We start from the raw sequence: 25,177 nt of genomic DNA, 5'->3' as shown, positions 1-25,177 counted from the left end.
TGAGGCCGCTCAGGCCTGGGCTCCAATCCTGGCTGTGCCACATCCTAGCTGAGTGACTTCGGGGAAACGACTTTCCTTCTCTGAGCCTCAGTCTTCTCGCCTGTAAAATAGGGCCAAGTCCCCTCCCCTCCCCTCCCCTCCCCTCCTCTCCCAGAGTCAGTCGTGAACTGAATGTCAGCTCCACTGACAGGTGGTTCCAGAGAGGTTAGGAATGAAGGAGAGGCCTGAGATCCGAGGGGTAAAGAGGAAAATGTCGATTCTGCACAGCCTCTCAGAAAAATAGACGAGGTCAGCATTACCCTGATGACCCAAGCGGACACAGACAGATCAAGGACGGCCCTCGTGGCTCTAGAGGCAAAAATCTTTAACAAGATCTTTATCCAGTCCAATCCAGCAGTATTTAGAAAAGGGTACTGCGTCGTGAGCCCCGGGGTTTATCCCGGGCACGCAGGCTTGGTTTACCATTCAAACATCACTTCTTAAAATTCACCAGGAAAAAAAAAGAGGGAGCAGGTATTGGCTTTGGTCACAGGAGTGCGGTCCCTATACCCATGCGACAACACACCCATACTTTCCGGTTGCATCGCTGGGGCTCTGGAAGCTGTCCCCTCGTCTCCCCTGCCCCCAGTCCCCACCCCCAGGCTCTCTCCAGAAACAGTGGGGGGATGGCGGGTTCCTAAGGATTCACAGCCTCGTCCCAACCCCGCCCCCAGCTCCGCTCTCGTGGGCTCCCTCAGGGGGTCCGTCCAGGATGCCAGGGTGACATCCTCGGGCACAGACCTTACGCCAGGCTCCCCCACGGAGGGCGCCCCGGGGTCACGCATGCCCTCACAGGGATCACTGTCATCCTCGTCTGACAGATCAGGACACGAGGGCTCCGAGAGGGGATGTCACCGCTGCCAGGAAGAGCTGGCACTGGCCTGAGCCTGGGTCTCTAGCACCCAGTGTAACTGACACCCCACAGCATGTGCCTTCCAGACAAGGCTTCCCAGGATGCCTTTCCTCTTAAGCATTTGTTAGGCGCTCGGGGTGCCACCGGCTCCCCTTAAGCTTTAGGGGGGCCGCCGAGGGGCCTCCATTCTCCAGCATCCCCTCTCATCCTAGACGCTCCAGAGACCGCCACCCACCCCCTGCAGAGGCAGAGCCCTTGGGGACCTGTGTGCCTGCTGGGGACGTGGGCCCGTCCCCAGCCCAAAGCTGGAGCGGGATCTACCGTGGGCGGCAGGTTCCCAGGGTAGGGGCGAGGTGAAGAAGGAAGACAGCCTCACCCCACTCTGTTCCGCATCCCGTAAGCTCGCCACCTGGGAGCGTCCGTGGAAACGCGCAGAATGTATTTCAAAGGCTCCAGAAGCAGCCGATGTTCAACGTGGCAAGTTGGGGGTTTAAATCGTGGTGGCCCGGCCGGGTGGGTGCCCCAGAGCCCCTCAAGGGAAGAGACAAGGTGCAGGTGTCCCACACCTCTAGCAGCAAAGGGAACACTGGAGGCTCAGGAGAGAAGCCCGGGGCCTTGGGGGGGTGGGTTGGGGAGGGAGGGCGGGTCCTGTCTGCTGGGGCAAGTCCCAGGCGGGGGTGGGGGGGGAAGGGGGGTTGTGGGTTCCCTGCAGCAGGAGGGGAGGGTAGTCAGGCCTGAGGGCTAGGCCTGTGGAGTGCTCTGGGTCCGGAGACCCCCCCACCCACCGTTCACCACGGGCAGCTGGACCCCTCTGCAGACGGGAATGTTCTGCCCTGTCCCCATGGCCTGGCTGAGAGAGGAAGGCGGTTTCCTCCCCCAAAGGATCGTAGGTGTTATGGGTCGCATCGTGGGCCCCGAAAGATATGCTGAAGTCCTAACTCTCAGCGCCTGTGAATGTGACCTCATTCAGAAATGGAGTCTTTGCAGATGTGATTAAGGTGTACGTGAAAATGGGGGCGCCTGGGTGGCTCAGTCGGCTAAGTGTCCAACTCTGGATCTCAGCCCGGGGCACGATCTCACAGTTTGTGAGTTCGAGCCCCCGCATCGTGACCTCAGGGAGAACGACCAACCAGCCCGGAAAAATCTAGGAGCCCCTTAACCTCTGACCACCTGACACCACGGCCCATCCGGGGCTGAAGACATCCCACCCTTTTGTGTCAACAGAGACCCTCCTGCCTGGAAACTTGCATCACACGAGGAGAGAGCACGCAGGAGAGGGGTCCGCTGCATATCGCCTTGTATTGTCACATGAAATGCACATCCATGATGGGTACTTGGAAACGACCTATCAGGTCACATGGAGTCCGGCCCCTGGGGGCCAAAGCGGCACCGATGCCCGCGGCCGTGAGCTCTGCGCAGGCGCTGGGAGAGGCCCACGCGTGCCTCAGGCCCTCCGGCTCCCGGGCGGCCTCTCCCAAAACGCGCTTGAGGAGACGGCGGTTCTTTGGGGGTTAGTAGCTGTTCCTCGAGAAAAGGGGTCTGTGGTCAAATGCGCTGAGGACACACGGAGTTTGACAGGAAGCATTTGCACAGGACGTGTCAGAGCCTTTGTGGCGACAACGGCCCTCGTGAACGTCCGGCACGGGGGCACGGTGCGCGCCATTGCCCAAGTTTATTTGACCACAAAACCCTTTTCCTTCCCAAAGCGACTTGCAGGCTGGCTTCCGGCAGGGCGCCCTTCGGAAAGTGCTGCCCTGAGCTACCGATGACCGTTAATGGCAGTGGCACCTGTGCTGGGCGGGGGGTGGGGGGGGCGCTCTGCCAGGCATCGTGCTGTGGGCACGGCGGGCACAGCCAAGCACTCAGCGGTCGTGACGGCGACTGAGGGACGGACAAGACCCGGCCCCGCTCCCGCCACCTTTAGTTCTCGCCTGCCTTCTCCGTGGCGGAAGCAAAGCGTGGCCCAGAGAGGACACGCGCGGTCCAGGCCAAGGGGCAGAGAGCACCCGCCCCTGCCGGCCGCACCGAGCCTCCCGGCGGCCCGGCCGCGGTCGCCAGCCTCCAACCGCGACGGGGGACGTGAGGCCGCCGGTCGGCCGCCGCGCCTGCCTCCTCTCTCGGCTCCCGGAGCCCCGAGCAGGCGGCTCACCAGGCGGAGATGAGCATCTGGCAGGTGTTGGAGGACATCCAGACCAGCTCCACCAGGCGGAACTGGAAGTAGCCGATGACGAAGCCCGAGATGACGTCCGTGATGTGGTGGCGTCCGATCATCACGCGCGACAGGCCCACGCAGAAGGCCCAGAGTACCAGCAGGACGCGCAGGGGCACGGCCAGCACCAGGTGGCTGAGGAAGAACTTGGACACCATGGCCGCGCGGCTGGCGTGCCCAGCGGGGAAGGCGTACACGTCCATGGTGAGGTAGTCCAGGAGGCTGGGGTTCGTCTCGAACGGGCCGCGGCGCTTGATGAGTTTCTGCACGCCGGCCACCGTCATGATGTCCAGGAGCAGAGCTGTGGGCGAGAGGGAGAGGCCCCGAGGGACCGTCAGCGTCCCCTCGCACCTCAGCACCCCCGCCCTGCCTTGCTTCCTTCGCTTCAGCCACGCTGACCCCCCTGGCGCGTTTCTACCCCAGGGCCTTTGCCTGTGCTGTACCTGAACGCCCTTTCCTGGGACGCCCACCCGGCCCGGGCCCTCCCTTTCCTCGGCAGACCGGCCTCCCGACCGCCCGTTTACCGAAGCCCTGGCCCATCACACGCTTTCTCAGCATCACACTCGTCTCTCTTCCCTGACGCCACACGTGCTCCGCGAGGGCCCGGACCCAATTTGTTCACGGGGCTCGGTAAAGGTGCCAGCACGACAGAGTGGGTCATCGGGGGCAGCACGGGCCCCTGAGGAGGGCCTCGGTCCTGACCCACCAACCCCGGCTGGTGATTCTTCTGGAAGGACCTCACTGACGTCCCTGCGATCCTGGGAACAGCACACGACTATATCCCTGGTTTTGAGAAGCGAAGGTGACATTCAACACAGTGGCATTCAACACACTCACAGGGTTGGGGCACCTGGGGGGGGCTCAGTCGGTTGGGCCACCGACTTCGGCTCATGTCATGATCTCACGGTCCGTGAGTTCGAGCCCCGCGTCGGGCTCTGTGCTGACGGCTCGGAGCCTGCTTGGGATTCTCTCTCCTTGTCTCTCTCTGCCCCTTCCCCACGCATGCCTTCTCTCTCTCTCTCTCTCTCTCAAAATAAATACACTTAAAAAGAAATACATTCACAGGACTGTACATCCACCAGTTCCCAGTTGCAAAACACGCTTCTCACCCCCAAAAGGAAGTCCGGGACCCATGACACGACCTGTCCCTCTCCTATTGCCCCCAGCCCTGGCTGCCACCGATCTGCTTTCTCTCTCTACGGATATGCCTCCCGTGGGCACTTCTCATGCAGGGAGTCAGACACGTGGCCTTTTGTGTGAGGCTGCTTTCACTCAGGATCGTGTGTTCGAGGTCCGTCCACGCAGCATGCGTTGGTACGTTATTCCTAAAGCGGAATAACAGTCCGCTGCCGGGACACCCCCCCCCCCCCCCGCCGTTTGTGTATCTGTTCGCCTGTCAGGGGACGTCTGGGTTCCTTGCACCTTCTGGCTATTGCGGATGCTCGCGTCCAAGTATTTGCCGAGCGCCTGTTTCCGGTGTTTGTGAGGACAGGCCTATGGCGGAGTCGCACGGTGATATGGTAACTCTAGCTGGTAACTTCTGGAGGAACCATCACACTATTGGCCGCGGCAGCAGCCGAACCATATCGTCCCCCTTTTACGGAGGACAAGACCAAGCCTTAGAGGTCGGAGTATTCATACCTGCGGCTTGTCCTTTCTGGAAGGTTCCGCCCTTTCCCTCCCCCGCCGACTTATTCTCCCTCGCCCTTCAGGACTTGCCCTTATTACTTCTCAGTCCCAGCCGGCCTGATCCTGGCGGCCAGCCGGCATCCAGCAGGTGCGTCGGTGAGAGTGTCTCCTTCTCTGGGGCTCCCCCCAGGGTCGAAATTACCCGACGCCTGTTCCGAGACCTCCGCCACCCGCAGGGAAATCAGAGCTTCCCTGGCGCTTTGGGTGGTGGCCAGCCACAGCCTGGGTGTCGGGTGGGCTGCTGGGGTCTAGGGGGTTAATGTGGACCAGGATCGGGCCCTGAGAAGGAGCCAAACGCGACATTAGTCACTGGAAGGCATAGTCGTCTGTCCAACTGGTGACCAAGTTTCTCAGCCAGAAACCGAGGCTCATCACCTTGGCAGGCTGTTGCTGGTTTAAAAGCTGCCTTCCCAGACAAGCGTGAATCTTGGAGCAGGTGTGCACAGAGGAAGGCAGGAGGGAGGGGGCAGCGTTGGCATCCTCAGATTTGGTGGCTGAAGGCACGAAGGGCTTGTGCCAGGGTCTCCCCACATGCCCCGGCCCCCGTCATGGCTGGTCAGGAACCACAGGCCAAGGACTGAGCTAGACCCACACCCTCCTCACTTTTTAGGAGCCAAGCATTTCTTCCCCGTCGAAAGCAAATACGAAGATTCAGGGTGTGGAACAGATAAGAGAGGCGGCCCTGTGGAGAAGCTGGGGGGGGGCTCCTTTTGGGGACCCTCCCCGGTCCCCCTCCCCCCCCACAGAGGCCTCGGAGGCTACCTGTGTCCCTGATTTCAATATTTAGTTTTGAGAGCGAGCGAGCAGGGGAGGGGCAGAGACAGAGGGAGATAGAGAATCCCAAGCAGGCTCCATGCTGCCAGGGCAGAGCCTGACGTGGGGCTTGAACCCCCGAACCATGAGATCGTGAGCTGAGCTAAAAGCAAGAGTCAGATGCTTAAGCGACTGAGCCACCCAGGCGCCCCTGTGTCTGGGCCATGGGGAATCCGCTGCTATTTCTGGCCGGTTCTGTCTCTTGAGGCCATAACGAGGTAGAGACTCTACCCCTTTGCCGCTGGCTGTCCGTCTGGCCCCGCCCATCCTATGCCTTGTTCATTCATTCACTGGACCTCCAGTTCCTGGGCACGGCTGGCTCTCGGGTAGGTCAGGCACGGGCCCGGCCCCGGGCTGGTGGGTGAGCCCGGCTGGCCGAGTGCCGTGGGGCCGAGGTAGCAGGTGGGCAGTAAGCACTGGTTATAGAGTTCCTCTCTATAACGGGACAGTGGTCTCCCAGTCCCCACGCTGTGGCCGTTGGGTGTTGAGGCTTGGAGGAGGAAGAGGCAGGACGGCTCCCCAGCACAGCTGATGCCTTTCCTGGGCCTCCGCCCACCCACCCCCACCTCCTGCTGCCAGGACGGGGCTGCCCGCCCCTCCTCCAGCACCCCGGCCAGCCCTCCTTGTGACCATGATTCTTACACTATCAGCGCATAATCTAGGGCCCAGAAATAGAAGCAAATGGAGCCATCACTCAGGGCTCCGTGAATTCCGATCGCACAGCACTGTCAACTTCCCTGACCTACATTCCTCCTGGCCTTGGAGAGGAGGCAACGGGGGCCCACGGGGAAGGTCGGCCCGGCAGGATGCTCGGGGGAGAGGGGCAGGATGGCGGCAGAAGCCCGTCGCCCCTGGCGCGCCGTGCGAGCAGAGCGGGCCACCTGGCCTCCCCGGGCCTTCACCCCCTGCGGTCAACGAGGGCAGTGGCTGTGCACGCACCTGGGCTCCAGAATCAGAGGCCAGCTTCAAGGTCAGCTGCTTGCCGACCGCACGACCTTGGCACGTCCGCCTCTCCCAGCCTCCCTTCCCCTCATTGACAAAGTCCCAGAGGCCACTCAGAGCGCGGCTCGCAGGACGCGCTCCATAAACGGCGCCTGGGACACAGGGCTCGGCCTCCCTCACCATCCCGGTTGTAGCCATTTCCACTCCCGGCCCCTCTCAGCAAGCTGGGCTCTGAGATGTCCGGGCCCCCAGGCAGGAGGCACAGCCGTTCCCCAGGCGCTGCTGCCCCGGCAGCCTCCCCGCCTCAGAGCAGGGCGAGAGACCTGTCTCAGCGTCCCCTGTCCTTCCCCACCCCAGAGACCTTGGGGGCCTGTGCTGCCTGCGGAACCAGGGGGGTCACAGGGCCGAGGCCAGGGGCCAGAGCTTTCTGAGAAAAGAGCTGCTATCATGGGAGATTTGGAATTGGCCGCTCCTGAGGCCTCCTGCCTGCCTGTGGCTGGCCGCTTGTGTGTGTGTGTGTGTGTGTGCGCGTGTGTGTCTGCCCGGAGGCAGAGGAATGGCTGAGGTGACCTCTCCTGGCCCCCGTGGAGCTTCAGCTGCTTTCCAGCATGGGGGAATCAGGCTGGGCAGGAGGTGGGAAGGGGGAGGCTGTGGGCTCGGCAGAGAGCCAAACCCGGCCTGACCAGGGCGGGGGTGGGGTGGGGGCTCCTTGTTGGCCGGCGAGGGGACGGGTCTGTGGGCCGTGACTCTCACTGGCTGGGGCAGGGAGGAGGGGTCCCAGCTCTTCCGGCCCCGGGGGCCGACCCTGCCTCTTAGCCCCCCATTCCAACTCCTCCAGGAGCTGGGGGACCGGCCGGCAGGGCTCTGGGGCAGCACCAATCCCTCTAAACTTTCTGAAGGGCATTCGGCCTCAGACCTAGAAGCCTTTGCGACCCGACTTCCTTGACTCAGCTCTTCCATTCGTAGAATATCTCCTTGGGAAATAATTAGGGATACGCACCGTGATTCACGGTCTTCCTAACACCGAGGACCGCACCAACGCGATGCCCTTGAGTCAGAGACGGATGGGATGTGTCGTGGCCAAGTCTAGACAATGGCGTGCCGGGGCCACGGCCAACGATGAGGCAGGTGTGTATTTATAGCCACCGAAGGAGCCCTGTGGGGTTTTTTGTTAAGTGGAGAAGGACAAGTACCAAACGGGATTGGCAGTATGATGCCGTTCTTGTAAAATAAGATGTAAATGTGTCTATACGCAGAGACACAAAGTCCGGAAGGCTCCACCGACTGGTTAAGAGTGCTTCTCTCTAGGTAGGAAGACGAGGGTGATTTTTTTTTGTTGTCTTTCTGTCATCCTGCATTTAATCGTTTTCTTCCCACGAACAGGCGTTATTGGGCACATTGTTAAACAGTTATTTTTACAAAAGGACAAGTGGTGCATGACTGCACTTTTAGGAGGCGCCCTAGAATAGATGAATTCATAGAGACGGAAAGTAAACAGCGGTTACCAAGGGTTGGGGGATGGACGAACCCTGGGGACGTTCTCAAGTGAAGGCAGGGAATGGGGAGTTCTTGTGTAAGTGGGGACAGAGCCCCAGTTTGGGAAAATGGAAAAGTTCTGGAGGTGGGTGGGGGTGACGGTTACCTACGATGCGAATGCATTTAATGCCGCTGCATTTTAGCGCTTAAAGATGGTTCACGTGGTCAACTTCGTGTGTGTTGCAGCACAGGCATGCGAAATCTCTTAAAAAAACCAGTGCACAGTTCTAGCAGGATGTAGCTCTCAGGGAGGTGCGCAGCGAGCAGAGGGGTGGAGTGGGGGGCGGGTGTCCCGAGGGTAGGTGGGAACCTTCTAGCCTTTTAGCACTGGGACCTCCACTCTGTCGGTGTGAGCAGTGTGTGTGTGTAGACGCATGTGCCCATGCCCGGCACCTCTCCCGACCTGGGCAGCCCCTGACTTCAGCCAGAGCCACGCCCCCAGCCCTGGGCACCCTGGCGGGGGGGGGGGGCAGGCAATGCGAGGGCCCTGGCCTGTCTCTACCTCCCCTGGCCTGAACGATCTGCTTTCTCATCTGAAGAATCCAGATACCAAGGCCGGCTCCAGCTCTCTCCAAAGACTCTTGGGGGACAAGGAAATCAAAGCCACGGGCACAGGACTCTGACAGCATCATCTATTCACTCAGCTGAGCACCAGGCAGTGTAGACATGAGCCTGCCCAATCACGCATGGCCACAAGGGCAGCTGTCAGGACGGTGCGTGGTCAGGGGGCGGCTGAAGGCCCCCCCCCCCCCCCCGTGGAGGGACCGATGTCTCATTGAGCCGCACAGAGACATGACAAGTGAAGCCAGGAAAAGGCGAGGGAATGTTCTCTCCCTACAGATCTGGCAGCCACCGGCTCCACAGGAGAGCTCCAGATGGGAAGGCCGGTCAGCCTAGGTAGCCATCAATTAGGGACAGCAGGCAGGGAGGGGGGGGCGGTCGTCACCAAGGCGTCGCTAAGAGCGGACCCAGTGGGTGGTGAGGGAGAGATGACATCACAGATTATACAGAGGGTCTGCACAGGGGGCTGGGTGGGTGTAGGGCTGCTGCAAGGCTGAGGGGCCAGTTCTGGTTTCTGAACCTTGAAGCTTGAGGTAAAGGGATGCGGGGCTGAGACCACGTTCCCAAAGGGCACGTTCATGGCCCGGTGGGTCCTGTGAGAAGGAGGCCTTGCTGGGAATAACACTGCAGGAGGTCATTTGAGAAACCTACGCTATGTTAGCATGTGCCCAGAGTTAGGCTGTCACACGCGTCCAGAGGCCCGTGACCCAAGCCGCAGGGGATGTTATTCCTGGGGAGGAGGGGGTTTAAGGGAAGCCCTCACTGTTTTGGTCATCTGTCCTCGCAATGTTCGAATTTCCCTTGCTAGAAGAGGATATGATGACAGAGTGCTCAGCGTCACTGATCATCAAGGAAAATGCAACTCAAAGCCACGAGATACCACTTTGCACGCTCACTAGGACGCTCATTATCAAAACCCGGAAACCAGTGGGCGTTAGCAAGGACCCAGAGAGACGTGAGCCCTCGTGCATCGCCGGTGGGATGGTGCAGCGGCCACGGGCAACAGTGCGGGTGTTCTTCGAAAAATTACCCCAACGCGCCGAAAGCAGGGACTTGCGCGCCCGTGTTCACGGCGGCGCTGTTCGCGACAGCCGTCGGGCAGAAGCAAGCCAAGTGTCCACCGATGGGTGATGGGTCAACAAAACGTGGCGTAGCCATACCGCGGAATATTACTCAGCCTTGAAAAGGAAGCGACTCCTGATGCCCGCTACAGCACGGAGGAACCTGGAGGCCATTACTCAAAGTGAAATCAGCCAGACACAGAAGGACGACGGTGTGTGACTCCACTTTTCTGAGGCCCCTAGAGAAGTCACGTTCATAGAGACGTAGGAAGGAGAGCGGTGGGTGCCAGGGGCTGGGCGAGGGGCTGGGGAGTCAACGTTTAATGGAGATGGGGGTTCCGTTTGGGAAGAGGAAAAGCTCCGGAGACGGACGGTGGTGATGGCTCCATGACATTGCGAATGTGTTCAATGGCCATGAACACTTAAAATGGCTAAAATTTTAATAGACAGGACAATCTCAATAGAGGCACTTTTATAGATCATGGCAACAAGACATGGGAGGCATGGTCCGCCAAGGACAGGCCCACGAAGAAACCGGGATGGGCTTGGTGAGCTGGGATTGGCCTAGGTCACCTATCGCATGGCTCTCTGTGGGATCATCAAGCCTGACGCTGCAGGGGAGGGCCGAGGGAGGGGACTGAGTCATCTCACAGGTGTCTGGGGCCTGGGGGGGGGGACCCAGGACTGCTTTTGATAATGGCGACGGGGCAAGGATAGTGCTATGCAGAGTTGCACAAGCGTTAACTGGCATTAGTATGAGCCAATTGCTCATGCGTGCTTCTTCAGTGAGCTGTCCCAGCCACCCATTTGCCGGATGAGGAAAATGAGGCTCAGAGAGGCAAAGTCACGTGTCCGAGTTCCCACAGCGGGGCTAGGATTTGCACCCAGGTCCAGCCGACTCTGGAGTCCAAGGTTTTGCCAGCTGCTAAGACCCCTTTTGGCTTGTTCTCCAGGCTGGGCAGCATGGCCCTGGGGGGAGGGAACACGGAGGTGGGGGAGGCAGTGCAGAGGACTTCCTCCTGGCCCAGCTGGGACCCCTCCCAGGGTGACCGGCTAGAACTCTCAGTTCCCAGGGCACCTGAGTTTTCCCTTCTGGGGCCGCAGGGAGCCTAGGTCCCAACTACACAGGCGGGGCCTCCGCTCCCAGCCCAGAGACTGCCCCCGGGAATTAGCTAGGTGCCCCAGTGCTCAGGGCAGGAGGGCAGGACTGGGATGTTCACCTGCAACCCACTGTGCCAAGTGCCTTATCAGCTTCCCCTAAGCCCTGGGGCCCCACGTACAGATCAGGAAACTGAGGTTCAGAGACGGGAACTGGCCTGAACAAGTTCACAGAGAGAAAGGGTCAGGGAAGGATTGGAAAAAGCCCAGTCTGACCTGGGAGCCTGTGCTCTAGGGTGGAAAGCTGCCCCCCGCCGTCCCCCCAAAGACTGAAGGACAGACCGAACTCTGCACTCTGCGCTGCTCTCCCCAGGCAGAGAATGGCAGACCCCCCTGGCGGGTTGGGCCAGAGCTGTGGGATCTGAACCCACCCTGGCTTTCTGCCACGGAACTGAGGGGCTCGGTCTGCACCCCCACAGAGTGAGTGGAGCCCACAGACCACTCTGCCTGCTCTGAGCACCTGCTGTTGAGAGGCTGCTTTGTGCCAGGCCCCTATTTCTCTGTGCTCTTAGCGCCCAGATACACCAGCGAAGGTGCTGGCAGGTGGAAAACTTCCCCCCAGACCCTTCACCTCCTTGCTGTACTCATGCTTCTGGAACGATGGGGTGGTACCCGCAGCCTGCGGGCTGACGGCGAGCGGGGAGGCAAAGGGTTTGCCGTCTGGAGGACGTGGCTTTGCTCCCTGGGCCTGCCACTAACGCTTGTGTGGAGTGGGCATGTCCCTGGACCCCTCTGAACCTCGGTTAACTCATCTGTAAAGCGGGTACACGAATGCTTATTAAGTCGTTAAAAGTATTTTTAGATTATGAAATACAGGACATTCATGGCATCGTATTCGGTACACAAAGAAGCTCAATGAATGAGGTTTTTAAAAACTTAAGAACGACTGCCATTCTTATTCGAGAAGGGAGGCATCCCGAATCTGAAGCAGGTGCCTTTGGGCCCACAGCTGCTGGTTGCCGGAATGAGCCAGAAACCTCCTCTTAACGAGCTAGAAGTGCTCCCCGCACCGTCTCTGACCAGCTGCATGACCATGGGCAAGCCGCCGCCCTGTGCCTCAGTTTCCTCCTCTTTACAAGGGGAAGATGTTGCTTCTCCCTTCCGGGACTGTGAGAGGATTAGAAGCGAAGGTGTGTTTCATGCAATGCTGGGCACACAGTTAACACTGAACACATTACAAATACAGCTTTATCACCTCCAACCTCACCCAGGGAAGGGACCTGCGGACAGGGGCTAGGGAGCAGGGCTGAGAGGGAGGCTTCAGGGTCCCTTCTCACCCCTGTCCTCGGACACCAGACAACCTAACTCCCAACACGGCTTTCTGGAACGGCTGCTCTGTCTGGGGCTGTAAGAGCCCCAGGGAAACCTTGGATAATGAGCGCAGGGCTCTGCCCCGGGAAGCCCGTGGCAGGGCGCCTGGAAAGAGCACAAGCCTGGTGTCAGGCAGGCCCGGTGCAAATCTCTAGCCCCGAAGCCTTGGCCAGGTTGCTTTATTTATAGGAACCTCAATTTCCTAATCTGTAAAGTGGGAGCGATAATAGCACCAGTCACGTGGGACTGTCTATTCGGGAGAAACAACAAGTCACGTAAACGATTTAATAAGAAGAACGGAAAAACGTGGTGGGGGGGGGGTTGCAAGGAAGCCCCTGACCGTTTCCTCCTCCCCACGTCCCACCCACAGCATGTCCAGCCCCAGACCCTCTGAGACCTAAGCAGCGAGATGCACATTATCCTAACTTCATCTGGGATCGCAGCTGTCGGTGGCCCAGCCTACTACCCCCCTTCTGGAGCTGGGTTCCCTCGGCAGGGTTTGCTTGGCCTGAGACCTCCGACCGCCTGTGCCCAAATTGGTGGCCGCGCTGAGAGGGCCGAGGGGACCAACGTGGGCCCGGCGTGGAGGGTGGAAGCCGGGGTTCCCCTAGCACCTTGGGGATCTGCAGGTGCGCAGGATGGGGGTCGGTGTCACCTTGCAAGTGGAGGGGAGCGGGTCCCCCAGCACAGGACGGTGCCAAACGGAGAGATACCGGCAGCAGAGACGGTGGTAAAACAAACCAGCACCAGCTCACCTGGCCGGTTCCTCCAGCGACTCACCTAGGGAAGCAGCAGGTAAGCACTCTAGGCGGCCACAAGTGGGCAGGAGCCCCAGACTGGACCTCCGGCACCCCCAGGCCTGGGCAGCAGGCAGGGGCTCTGAACCAACCGGGGGGGGGGGCATGGGGGCAGCTCACAAGCCCTGTTTGCAAGCAGCCTAGGAACTCCAGGACCCCAACCCGTGGGATGGGAGCTCCCCCTCTCTGGACACTTACCAGGATCCCAGCTCCAGGACCCCCACCAGATTCTTGACGGCCTCCCTCGAGGCCACATCCTCCAGCACCCCCTCCCTTCAAGCCGCCTCTGGGGCAGTGGGGGCACTTTGCCAAGAGCCGAGCCCTTCCTTGGAGGTTCCCTCAGGGCCTCCACCTTCTCGAGGCCCCCCGCTCTGGAGGGGGGCCCCCGCCTGCGCATCCCCGGCTCTCTCTTTCCCAGGCTGGAGGTTTGCCTGTTTCTGGGGCACCCTTCCTGCCTAGCCTCATTAGATGGTTCCAGGCGGCTTCTGAGGGCCCCACTCATGCTGGCCGGGGCGGGGTGGTGTGGGCTCCCTCCCGGGGGAACTGGCGGGGCGGGTGGCGGACGGCGGGCACACTCACCCAGGAGCAGGTTCATGAGCACCTCCTGGCCGGCCAGTGTGCTGCTCTTCACCAGGCAGAGGATGGTACCCCCGATCCAGGGGATGCCGTGGCCCGTGATGCCAATGAGCTTGACCATGGAGCGGGCGCTGGCCCAGGACGCGGCCCGGCCGGCACACACCCCCAGCCGCTTGGACATGCAGATGTCAATGGCCAGCAGGGAGTTGAAGGCAATGCCCTTGAAGGAGGGGTTCAGCTGCATGCAGTCCTCCTCGGGCAGCTGCTGTGACTGGCGCCTCTCGCGGGCCCCATCGCCAGGGGACGGGGGCTGCGCCGAGGGGCCCGGGGCCTTCCTGCCCGAGCTGCGGGGCTCCGGGGCGCCCTTGGGGGGCTGGTTCAGGGACAGGAACTCGGCTCTGTTGAGGACGTTGTTGCGGTCCCGGGCCCGGGCGCGGCTCTGGGAGGCTGGCATGGTGACGCCTCGCGCCACGAGGGCCGGTGCCAGCCGGGCTGGGAGGCCTTCTCCCCGAAGACGGGAGCCGCCCGGGGATCCCGCCACCACTCCCTGCCTCCCTGCCTTCTCCGCAGCAGCTGTTAAATATAGAGTGCAGGATTGCACATGGCTGTTTACCTCCAGCTGCCACCGGGCTCCACGGGGACGTCAGTGCCAGCTGCGCGGCCAATCGAGCCCACCGATGCGGGCCAGCGCCAATGGAGCCACCGGGGAGGCGGACGAGTCCACAGCTGCGGCCTCGCTGCCTCAGGGGCCTGGGCTATTTAAATCTTCCAATGGCTCACTCCCCGGGACTGGAGGAGTCTGGGAAATGTAGTCCTCCCGCTGCCCTGGCCCAGAGGCCCCCAGACGCAGGCCCTGAACTAACCCCTGCTCTTACCAGGTTCCCTCGGAGCAGCGCGGACCCCTGTGAGCCAGGCCCGCCCGCCCCATTGGCCTGGGCCCGGGGACCCCGTCCCACAGACTGGACAGTGGGGCCACGCCAAAGTCCTCCCCGGGCACCAGACGGAGTGAAGGACGTCACTGACGGCATCATCTTGGGTCGGCTGGGGCCGGGCCCAGCCCCCCCCTCCCCCCCCCCCCCCCCCCGTGACAACATTTCATTAAGCTGGCAGGTTGGGGCTTTATTCCTATTTTTTGATCAGTCTTGAATTTGGCTTCGGTGCATGAGAGTCCAATCAAATGGCAATAATCTGTAAGATCTGATTTCCATTAGAGGGAGGGTTGGGTGATCGGTTGGTAATGGATCTGCCTCTTGGAGGCTGCCTCCACTGCTTAGAGTTTTTTCGAAGGACAGGGGCACTCCAGCAGCTTCAGACAGCCCACCAGTGGTTATCAAATGCCTGATGCGACCCGAGGGGCCTGGCACACGCCACAAATGACAGGTCCGTCCTGTCCCTGGGAAGCTCAGTTCAGTGGGGGGGGGTCAGACAAATGACATGGAAATGATTGCAGGTGCAGAGACGTGGGATAGGGTCACAGAACCACAGCCTCGGTTTGTCTTGAGAATCACGGTGGGAGGACAGGTTACCCCACGTGAAGTCCCAGAGGCCTGTGCGGCCGGTGCATGACGCAGAAGGACAAGAGAGGCTGGGAGCCAAAGAGGGCAGGCTGAGAGGGCCCAGCTGAGGACTTGGGGTTTGAGTCAGGCCTCTCTGTCCCCACCTGGGTGACTACAGGAACCCAAAGTCTCCACAGCCCTTTGAGGGCTGGCTGGGCCTGGGCTCAAGGGAAAGCCATTGATATAGGGTGACCAGAAGGCTCAGCAGTGAATGCCCTGGTCTCACAGCTCAGGGCCTGTCCATCCAGCTGGGATGGAGGCAGGAGGCTGTGACCTTCCCTTCCAATCATGGAGCCCACCTGTGACACCCCACAGCCTCTAGGTACCAGGTTCAGAGCCTTCCAAGGTGGGGAGGTGAGTGCTCTCTGGCCACAGGGCACCAGCCATGGTCTCCAGAGTCTGACAAATGGGGGATGACCTGGGATCCGGCACCAACTAAGCCGTGGGATCTTGAACAAGTCACGTGGCCCGTCTGGGCCTTGGTGTCTCCACCTGTAACATGGGAATATTAGCGTCTACCTCTCAAAGGCCATTGTGAGGTCAGTGAGATGACGTCTGTTAAATGCTGAGCAGGGTCCCTGCCCCGCAGTGAGCCCTCAACCCTATGGGTTAGGAATTGATCCTGTTTGGCAAAAAAGGCCCAGTCTCGTCTCACTTCCGAGTGTCCCTTTCAGAAGGACCCACACCTACGCCATACCTGGTTGGTGCGAAGGCAGACTCCAGGAGCCCTCAGTCCGGGGTCCCTTGCAGACTCCCCGGCATCCTTCTTCCAGACTGTTCCATTCAGATCACGCAGCCACAGAAGACGATGTTCCAGACTGGGTGGCGTCCCAGCCTCTTGGGTGGAGCACTGATGACCCGGGCTGCCTCATCCTGGCTCCTGGACAGCTACACATGCAGATGTGCTCGGAATGCGTGGGTGGCGGGCAATGTACTGAGCTGTGTGCTCTAGCTCCTTCGCGCCCCATAACCAGCCTTTCTGTGAAGCTGTGATACCACCCCCATTTTACAGATGAGGAAGCTGAGGCTCAGAGGCATGAAGGCCTCCAGCCAAGCAGCCCAAAAGGGTGGAGGTTCAACTCCCAAGCCAGCCCCTGGGGTGGAACAGGAGGGCGTCCAGACACGGATCCCTCAGACAGCAGGGACCTGGGCACACTCGCTCAGTCCTCCACCAGGGCACGCATCTCCCTCTCCCTGCGTGGGGCCCATGACCTGGGCTGGCCTCAGGAGGAGAAGAGGAGCCTAGCCCAGATTGGGGCTATTAATACCCCGAGGTCTGTGTCAGCATCTCGGTCTGGTCAGAGCGGCCAGCAGGTTCTGAGGGCCACAGTGGGACCCATGCTGAAGAAGTCCACGGAGTCCAGCTACGCTCTGACCCAGGAGTGGTTAAGGGGAGGCTCTGGCGTGAGGCAGCCCCAGGTTCAAACCCTGGCTTGGCCACCTCCAGCTTAGTGACCACGAGTAAGTCCTATGAGCCCTCCTGGCCCCTGTTCCCCATCCTGGGGGGGGGGGGTGCGGGGGGCTGAAGGAAGGGTGGTGTGAGGGGCTCACTGAGCCTGAGACCTGCTCCTTCCTCTCTCAGGTAGGGTGGCCCTGTTCACTTTCTCAGACAGCTGAGAAGCAGGCTCCACCCCTTTACGAGGCCCTACCATAGGCCACACAGTCCTACTTCTCAAAAATTCTCGGAATTCAGCAGCGCCTGGGTGGCTCAGTTAAGCATCCAACTCTGGATTTGGGCCCAGGTCATGGTCTCACGGTCACGGGATCGAGCCCCCGGGTCAGGCTCTGCGCTGACAGCACAGCACAGAGCCTGCTTGGGATTCTCTCTCTCCCTCTCTCTCTGCCCCTCCCCTGCACTCTCCCTCTCTCTCAAAATAAATAAATAAACATTAAAAAAAAAAAAAGAATTCTCAGAATGCATTCACTCATTGAATCGATGCTGTCACTGATCTTTTCCTGAAGTCTAATTAGAGAGGATACACACCCATGAAATAACTAGCCAGTTTATAAAACAGTATACTTTTACCGATACCCTTATTTTTTCCTTACTGTCAAGGTTCTACATGCCTGTTCAAATAAACTCAATAAATACAGATGATACAGGTGTAATCCCACTGCCTGGCGACCACCCCTTGTTAACACGAGGGCGGTCAGGTTATAAAGGGTCCCCTCTCCGGTTACGGAAATAGTTTACAAAAGCAAGTATTACTTTAATAACCAGAAAGAATCTATATTAAACAGACTGTATCTATAGATATCATCTCTGCACAGAAATGCATTTAAAAATATGGTTGGATTATATGCCCTTTAAAAAAATAACCTACCCTTTTGGGGCGCCTGGGTGGCTCAGTCGGTTGAGCGTTCGACTTCGGCTCGGGTCGCGATCTCACAGTTCGTGAGTTCGGGCCCTGCGTCGGGCTCTGTGTTGACAGCTTAGAGCCTGGGGTCTGCTTCCGATTCTGTGTCTCCCTCTCTCTCTGCCCCTCCCCCACATGCATTCTCTCTCTGCCTCTCAAAAATAAAGAAAACTAATAAAAAAATTTAAAAAAACACTACCCTTTTCACTTAGCAGAAACCTGACCATGTTTCCATGACAACCCACCATTTTTTTTCAACGGTTCCTTGGCATTCGGTCATGTGGAGGGGCCATACTTTATGGAAGCGACCCCTGATTATTGGACAGGTAGTTTGTCCCCCATCTTATGACTCTCCAGAACTCCTCTGGCATGGCCATCCTTACACTACACCCCTGCACACCAGAGTAGAATATGAATACGTGGTTAAAGCGGCAAGTGCCAAGTGCACCCCCAGAGATCCGATGGGTCACCCTGAGCCACCCACTGCCGTACCCAGGCCCAGAAGAGCACGGATTATAGAGACGTCTAGCCAACAGGGCAAGTCTAACCACCCCGTCCCCACGTTAGAGATGAGGAAGAGTAGCCTGGGGTGGTGACATCACCTGTGAGGCCGCACAGCGGGTCGAGGCCAGAGTTGGAACGGGGGCTGGCTGGTCCCTGCAACTCTGAGCCTGCAGGCTGTCTTTCTGGCCATAGGCTTCACCGCTTCTCTATTTCCCGACTGCTTGGCCCTCACTCATTCACTCGTTCACTCCTGGAACACTGCTTGAGGCCCGCTACGCACCAGGCCTCGTGCAAGGACCCGAGGGAAGCGCAAAGGTGACTCTGGGGTGGCCCCATGCCCGCAGACTACCTGGCCTCCCCTGAGCCATTGCCCTCCCTGGCCCATGGTCCACACAGCCTTCCTGTCCCAGCCCTGTCAGCTGCTGAAGGAAGGGCCGGGTGGAGGGTGCTGCGACTTGCTAAGGCCCACAGCTCGTCAGGGGAAACCGGGATTCAGACTTGGGTCTCAGCCTCAAGCCCTTGCCTCTAACCAGCTGGATACACTGCCTCTCTCTCCTTTGAGAGCAGGAGAGGTTTTCTGGCAGCTTTGTGGGGCCTAGAGCAGTTTGCACATGGCAGACACGGGTTATTTGTTGTCTCTGAAGCCTTAAGATGGATCTCTGCTACGATTTAGCACCACTCTGCTATTACTCACTACCGCCAAGTGCATTTATCGTTAGCTTGTACTTAACGGTTGCTCTTGCCTACTTGGAGCTAAGTGTGGGTCCCTTAACCCTCCGGCCAACTTCAGAGTCAAGCTTTTAGTCTCCATCACACAAATGGGAACATCAAAGCTCAGAGGCGAAGGGATTCTTTGCCGGTCGTCCAGTGAGCCAGCGCGGTACCCCAGGACTCAAACATCACCCCAATACCCCGCCCCCTCCTCTGCTCTCTTCCTTTCCTCTTGGTCACTGTCCTTTCTAACGTGCCGTCACCCTTATTCTGTGAGTGTCTATGGCTAGTGTCCTCCTAACACAGGGTCTGCCCTGGCGAGGGAGGGGGGGCAGGGACAGCCGTCTGTTTGTTCACTTACGGGCCCAGGGGCACTGCCCGGCCTATAGAAGGCAGTCAATAAATATTCATCAAATGAACGACTATTTGGTTCTGGAACCCGGGAGCCAAGTCTCCTACAAACTTACTAACTCCTACAAAGACGGATGGCCAAAGGAGGCCGGTTATTTGGGGCGATGACCCCAGAAGGGAGGGGGAAGGGGGCTGGGCGGGGTGGGGGAGAAGCTCTGCTCCCCGGAGGGCGGCGTCCTGGGGAGGGGCGCGCGCAGCTGGAGGGGAGAAGAGGGAGGGGCGGCGGCGGCGGCGGGGCCCCTGCGGGGAGGGGAGGGGAGGGGAGCATTTTTCACCACCGCCCACCCGCCCCCGGGCGCTCCCTCCCGGATCTCTATCGCAGTTCGCATTTCGAAGGCCGCTCCTGGGTTATTTCGGTCGGGAAACCTGATCCTTCGCGGGGTTTATTTTAGCACCTTGGAGAACTCCCAGTGCCGCACCGAGCGGGGCCGCACCGAGCGGGGCCGCACCGAGCGGGGCCGCACCGAGCGGGGCCGCACCGAGCGGGGCCACACCCAGCCCGCTAACGCCGCCTCCGGCCAACGCGGACTGTGGGGCGCGGGACGCACGCACACGCTCCTACAGATACACCCTCACACGAGGCACACGCACTGTCGTCCACGGTAAAGACGCACGGGCTCCTCTGCACCCACACCACTTACGCTCGTCGCAACACGACACACTTCACACGCACGGACACCCCCCCCCCCCCGCACACACACACCCTCACACTCATGGGCGCGTACAGTAACCCGGACACACAGACTCCTACGCATACCCCCCTCCCCCCGCGACCGTCACTCTACCCTCCCACACGGAGACGCACAAACCCACACTGCCACGCTCACCCGCACACGCACATGTACGCTCAATCACACCCTCTAACCTCCTCTACTGTGCTTACTGCGCGCCCCCTCGCACCCCCCGCCCTCCTGAGAGCGCTTCCTTCCCCCTCCTTTCCCCCAGCCCAACACTGGACACACACACACAAATCAAAACAACTTACTCCATAGGTCCTGATTTATAACAAGCAATACTTGTGACCATTTCAAGTATGAATTTGTACTTCTCTATTATTCATGTTAACTCATACCTCCATTCATCATTCCTGGATTAACACTGACCTCTCTCGAGCCCATGGGACCTAAGTGGTGTGGGGACCACACCTGCTGGCTGTCCCGGCCCTGCCCATGCCCTCAGTGTCCTCTGAGCGTCCAGCCCAGGGCAGGTGTCCAGTCAACACCGGGGAAGGGAGGCACTTGCGGATGGCGGGAGGGCCAGCTGAGAAGCCCTAACCCGAACGCGCTCTGGAAGAAATGTGGTTCTGAACCTCTGGCCGGAAAGGCCCGCACCTCCCGACATGCAGCCACCCTAAGCAGTTGGTCTTACACACTGCCTCGCAGACATCTCCGGCGCCATGCCGCCGCCTCTCCGGGGAGAGTGACCTAGGTTCCAAACCGGGGGCCCTCTCTGGATGACCTCACCGGGACTGTGTTCCATAGCGGAGGCCATGGACCAGCCCAGTCTGAGATCCCATCTCTGCCAGGCCTGCGCCCACTCCCGGCCCAGGTTGGGTACACAGTGAGGAGGTCAGGTGGGCCCTCCAGTTGGATTCACCTCCTTGTCCCCCGGTGCCTCACCTCCAGCCGTCTGCCTGGCCGTCCAGCCCTGCCCGCTGTTCTCCCAGGTGGACATTCCAAGCCTTACCACTGCCTTCCAGTCTGGTCCCAAACGGTTAAGGAGAGAACCCTGTTTCCCAGGGCAACAGAATTCCAGCATTAACATTTCCATCTGCAGAACAAGGGCTTTTCCTTCCTGAGAAATGCCTTTCTAGTCCCATGATGACCACACCCTTGGAGGCCGAGAGCTCTTGAAGGACTGGCTTTGGCCTTGAGATGCATGTTGGCCAATGAGGGAGGAGGAGCCTTGAGAGGGTCTCCGATGGCCACGACAGCGAGGCCCCTACCCCTGCAGGGACACCAGCGAGAGCACCTGCTACACTGAATCACCAGCCTCCGGGGTTTAGAGCCAGGCTGCTGCGTTCAGTCCACACCACCCTCTTCGCCAGGTCTCAGGGCCTCATCTGCGGGATGCCGTGGTGACACAGGCCAGCTGGTGGGGCGGTTGTGGGGAGCCATGTATGATGGTTGACGGTGATGGGTGATGCTCGGTGGGGAGAAACTGCATCCAGCTGTCTCTGCAGACCTCGGAGGACTCTCGGCTCGTTTGGGCTGCACGTTAAAGCCCAGCTGGGCAGGGGCACGTAGATTAGTTGCATGACTGGTTTTCCGTGGCCTCTCTGGGCCAACGTGCCCAGAACTGAGGGACCTCGTCCTCCCGCTGACCATACCCTGAGTCCCCAAAGTGGCCACGTTGAAGAGTTCACCATCTCCGGGCCGAGATTGGGCCCTCCAGTCCCTCCTCCTCCCCCTTCAATGGTGACTTTAGCGAGGAGTCTAGGGAGACTGAGGTCTGGGGGAGGGGATGAGGCCGGCGGTGGAGGTGATGTGAGTGTGCCCGTGGCGTTGGGCATGTTACACCCAGATGTCCCCTTCCTCTCTTCTGCAGACGCCAGCGCCTCACACACGTGTGGATGCATCCTGGGCCTTCCACATGTGCCGAGGCAGCTGTGGGTCTGTGTGCAGCACCCACAAAGCTCCAGGAAATGCTGAGTGGGAGGAAGACTGAGTCGGGAAGCAGAAGGGCCAAAGGGGCCTGGCAGCTGGGGCAGCAGCTAGGGAGCCTTGAAGTGTTCATCGGGAGCTGGGATGGGATGGGGACATGAGCCCAGCCCGGGAAGACCCCTCTGTCTGTTAGGGCTGGCCTTGGGGGGGAGCACTCCTCAGCTCAGGGCCTGACAAACAGGCCTACGGACATTGCCTTAGCCCTCTTCCCACCAAAGGGGACCTCACCTAACCCAGGACAAAGCACTGCATGGGGGAGGGGCGATGTGAAAGGGGAGGCATCTATGGGGCTGAGAGGTTAAGGGAGGAGGGGGCTTCTATTTTGCAAGAACCCTCACCCCATGGGCACCTGAGCACCTCTTCCGGTGGATTCGCTCGAGACAGGGCTTTCTAGGGGTTGGTTCCCTTCCATTCAGAGGCACTGGCCCCAGCCAGCAAGGACAGCATCCCAGGAGGAGGAACTGAGCGGGCTTTGGACTTGGCCAGATCTGGGGATCTGGGGATCCAGACTCTGGAAAGCTACTGTGCCCCGACCCCCAGGTCTCTGTCTGTATAGGCCACTTTCCGGGCTCGGTGTTCACTCAGGCAGCTTCCTATCCAGGGCTTTGGCCGCTTAGTGAGCAGGTTACGTCTCTGGTCTCTGTCCTTTTCACGACAAATGAGGAAAATGTGCGGCTCAGCACGTGTCCATGGAGCACCCCTGTCCTGGTCACCAGGGTGGCATCTGGGACTTCAGAGAGCACCCTGGCCGGTGCAGGCTGCTCTGTTCTAGGCGCTGGGGGTGATGTCTGTAACGCCCCCCAATGCTAACATCTTACTTACACACAAACTGAATATCCTAATAATCATCTGCCGGCAAAGGGGGTGTGGAAGGCTGTAGTGAGTCCCAGGAGGGCAGAATGTTTGCGGGGGAGGGGGGTGTGCCCTGACTTTACAGCAGAGAGAGGGGCCACCATGGTTATGAGCTCAGGGAAGTCTTCTGCCTGGAAACGGACACTTGCACGGGGTCCTTAGGAGACCTCTGCTGTCTGGGGTTCTACTGTGTGGCAGAAAGCAGGTCACGAGGCCACCCCGCCTTGGTCTCAGTCAGCAGGACTAGAAATAAGGTACCTGTGGCCCGAGCTGGTGCTGGCATGAGACAGATCACTTGACCTGGCTGATCATCCCTCAAAGGAGAGACCTCAGAGCGGCCAGAACTCTCCCTCTCCAGCCCCTGCCCTCACTGGCACGCAAGACGGTCAGGCTTGAAGGGGTCAGGATGATCTGTCCCCCAGCCGGCTGTGGGTACCTTTGGAAGTCAGAGTCACGGGGGTGGGGCGGGGGCAGAGCATGGCTCTAATGTGGCTGCCAGGTTTTCTGATGTCACAAACCACCTGGCCTTTCCCTGGGGGTGGGGGGGGGGGGAAACTGCAAGGTGGGGGTGGGGCGGTTGGCTTGAGGCAGCTTAGAGAGGTTCACAGTTATCCTACCGCCGTCCAGGGTCAAACCCTCTTCGAACCTCTGCACTCAGACTTCTGGGGTCCCAGGATCGGCTGGGCCACCTGCCAGGGCCCTAGGGCAAGTCTCTGGGGTCTCCCAGCTTTGGATTCCAGCTCTGTGAGGAATGCATAAGAGACCTCCTGATGGTGGATGAAATGATGAAGCTTGTCCAGCACTTATCACAGCTGGGGCTCAACAGGCCTGACCACCTGTCAGCGTGCCAAGAGGCTCAGTCCCAGGCACCCTTTCCCCAAACTTCTCTCCCCCACCCCGAGCTTCCCAGCCCTGGAGCCTCCCGGGACCCCTGTCCTGTTTCCACTCCGTCACGGCCCCACCTTGGCCAGGAACACCAGGACGGTGCAACCCTTCTCCCCAGACAGGCTGCCCAGTTCAAAGGGCAGAGGAGCCCCCCCTGGACCAGAGACAGAACCCGAACTACACTACCCAGAATTCCCGGGGCTGGCCAAAAAGGAAATGTCGTTTATGCAAGGAGAGGCTCAGCTCCCCACAAGCTGCAGAGGGGGAGAGAGGGGGGAGACGGGGAGAGGATTAGCAGGGGGAGGGCGGGCTGTGTGCGGGGGAGCGAGGGTGGAGAGCTGGGCGGGCGGCGAGGAGGAGGCGGCGCCCCGCCCGCCGCCGCCGCCGCTGCGGACCCTGCATCCCCGCGGGGCCGGCGAGCGGGCGGCGGTCCCTGCGTGCGCTGCGCTCCGGCCGGCGGCTGCGGGCGGACGCGGGGCCAGGCCGGCGCAGGGGCTGAGTTTCTGCAAAGTTTGACCTGGTTGCCTTTCCGATGCTGCAGCAGAGCGAGGCAGCGCGGGGCGCGCCAGGCGGCTGCGGCGCGGCGGCGGGGCTGAGCGGCGACAGCACGCTCACAATGATCATAAAATAAAGCGGGCGCGCGGGGTGGGGGCGAGAGAGCCCCGAGCCTCAGCCCTCCGCCCCCGGCCACCCACTGGCAGCCCCGAGCTAGGAGGAGGTGGGGGCCGGGGCGCCCACGGTCGCCCCAGACCCCAGTAGAGCCAAAGGACACTGCCCGGGGGAAAGGGGGGGGGACGCCCCGAGGTACGTGCCCGCGGCGGGGTAAGGGGCGTACGGAGGGCGGAGGCGGGGCACGCAGGAGCGGCACGAGGGGCACAGGTGAGGCTAGGGTGGCGCAGCCGGGGTGGGGGCGTGCGCGCCAAAGTTGCCCGGCGGCGGTGAGCGCGCCCGACGCGCGGGGGACCCGGGTCCGCTTGGGGCTGGCGAGGTGGGGGACAGAGGCGCCCGACGCGGCGGGGGCTGGGCACTGCACCCTCCGGAGTCGGAGGATCCCGGCCCGGGAAGGGGCGCACGCCCGATCGGACCGGCCTGCGGGTGGCACTGCGCCCCCAGGGGGCCGGAGGGACCCGGCGGGGAAGGGGCGACGGCGGCCGAGGCGGTAGGGGCCAGTGCCAGGGCGGGCAAGTCCACGCGGCCCACTGCAGTGTAGCCGGTCGCCCTCTCCCCCCCCCCCCCACGCCACTCCCAGGCAGGAGGTGTCAGCGGAGATGTCACGGGCGGCGATTATTCGCTGGTGCGCGCGGTCGTGCAGCCACCACTGACGGGGCGGGCGGAGGTGGGGGGGGGCCGCCGCCCTCCGGGGAGACCGCCCAGAGCTGCGCCGTCCGCTCTGCAGCCCGCGCACACGCGTCGCCGCCCTCGCGCGTTCCCCCGCAGCAAAGTTCGGCTCAACTTTGAGGCGGGCCTTGACGCCCTGTCCTTCCACCCCCCCCCCCCCGACCAGGTCCTCGGCGGTCGCGGCGAGCCGGGCGGCGGCCCCAGCGCAGCCCCGGAGCCCCGCACGGCGGCGGGCGGCGACAGCGACAGCGGCGGGGGACGCGGGGCGCCCGCGTGGGGGCGTCGGCCCGCGCCCGCGAGTGGGCGCCGACGGGACCGCGCCGCGCCGCGCTCCTCGGGGACCCCGCGGGCGGCC

The 25,177-nt window shown here is 60.9% G+C and overlaps 1 protein-coding gene across 1 annotated transcript; it reads right to left on the bottom strand.

Moving 5' to 3' along the window:
* Window positions 1-1,980: 1,980 nt before the first annotated feature.
* On the bottom strand, window positions 1,981-14,574 carry PLPP7 (phospholipid phosphatase 7 (inactive)). The gene is made up of 2 exons (XM_030293972.1): window positions 13,549-14,574; window positions 1,981-3,402 (listed from the first exon to the last, which is right to left on the bottom strand). Exons 1-2 carry the CDS (start codon window positions 13,997-13,999, stop codon window positions 3,038-3,040), a joined length of 816 nt encoding a protein of 271 aa, XP_030149832.1. The 5' UTR covers window positions 14,000-14,574; the 3' UTR covers window positions 1,981-3,037.
* Window positions 14,575-25,177: the final 10,603 nt, after the last annotated feature.

The sequence above is a fragment of the Lynx canadensis genome, chromosome D4 (genome assembly GCF_007474595.2).
Source record: "Lynx canadensis isolate LIC74 chromosome D4, mLynCan4.pri.v2, whole genome shotgun sequence".
NCBI classification, from domain to species: domain Eukaryota; kingdom Metazoa; phylum Chordata; class Mammalia; order Carnivora; family Felidae; genus Lynx; species Lynx canadensis.
The sequence above is the reverse complement of the archived record's forward strand: the minus strand, read 5'-3'. Positions and strand labels throughout refer to the sequence as shown.

Excerpts from the sequence above, each read along its gene's own strand:
- PLPP7 (XM_030293972.1), bottom strand. The coding sequence starts at position 13,999 with ATGCCAGCCTCCCAGAGCCGCGCCCGGGCCCGGGACCGCAACAACGTC. Across the intron at positions 3,403-13,548 it reads GCTCATGAACCTGCTCCTGG|CTCTGCTCCTGGACATCATG; the intron begins GTGAGTGTGCCC and ends TCTCGCCCACAG.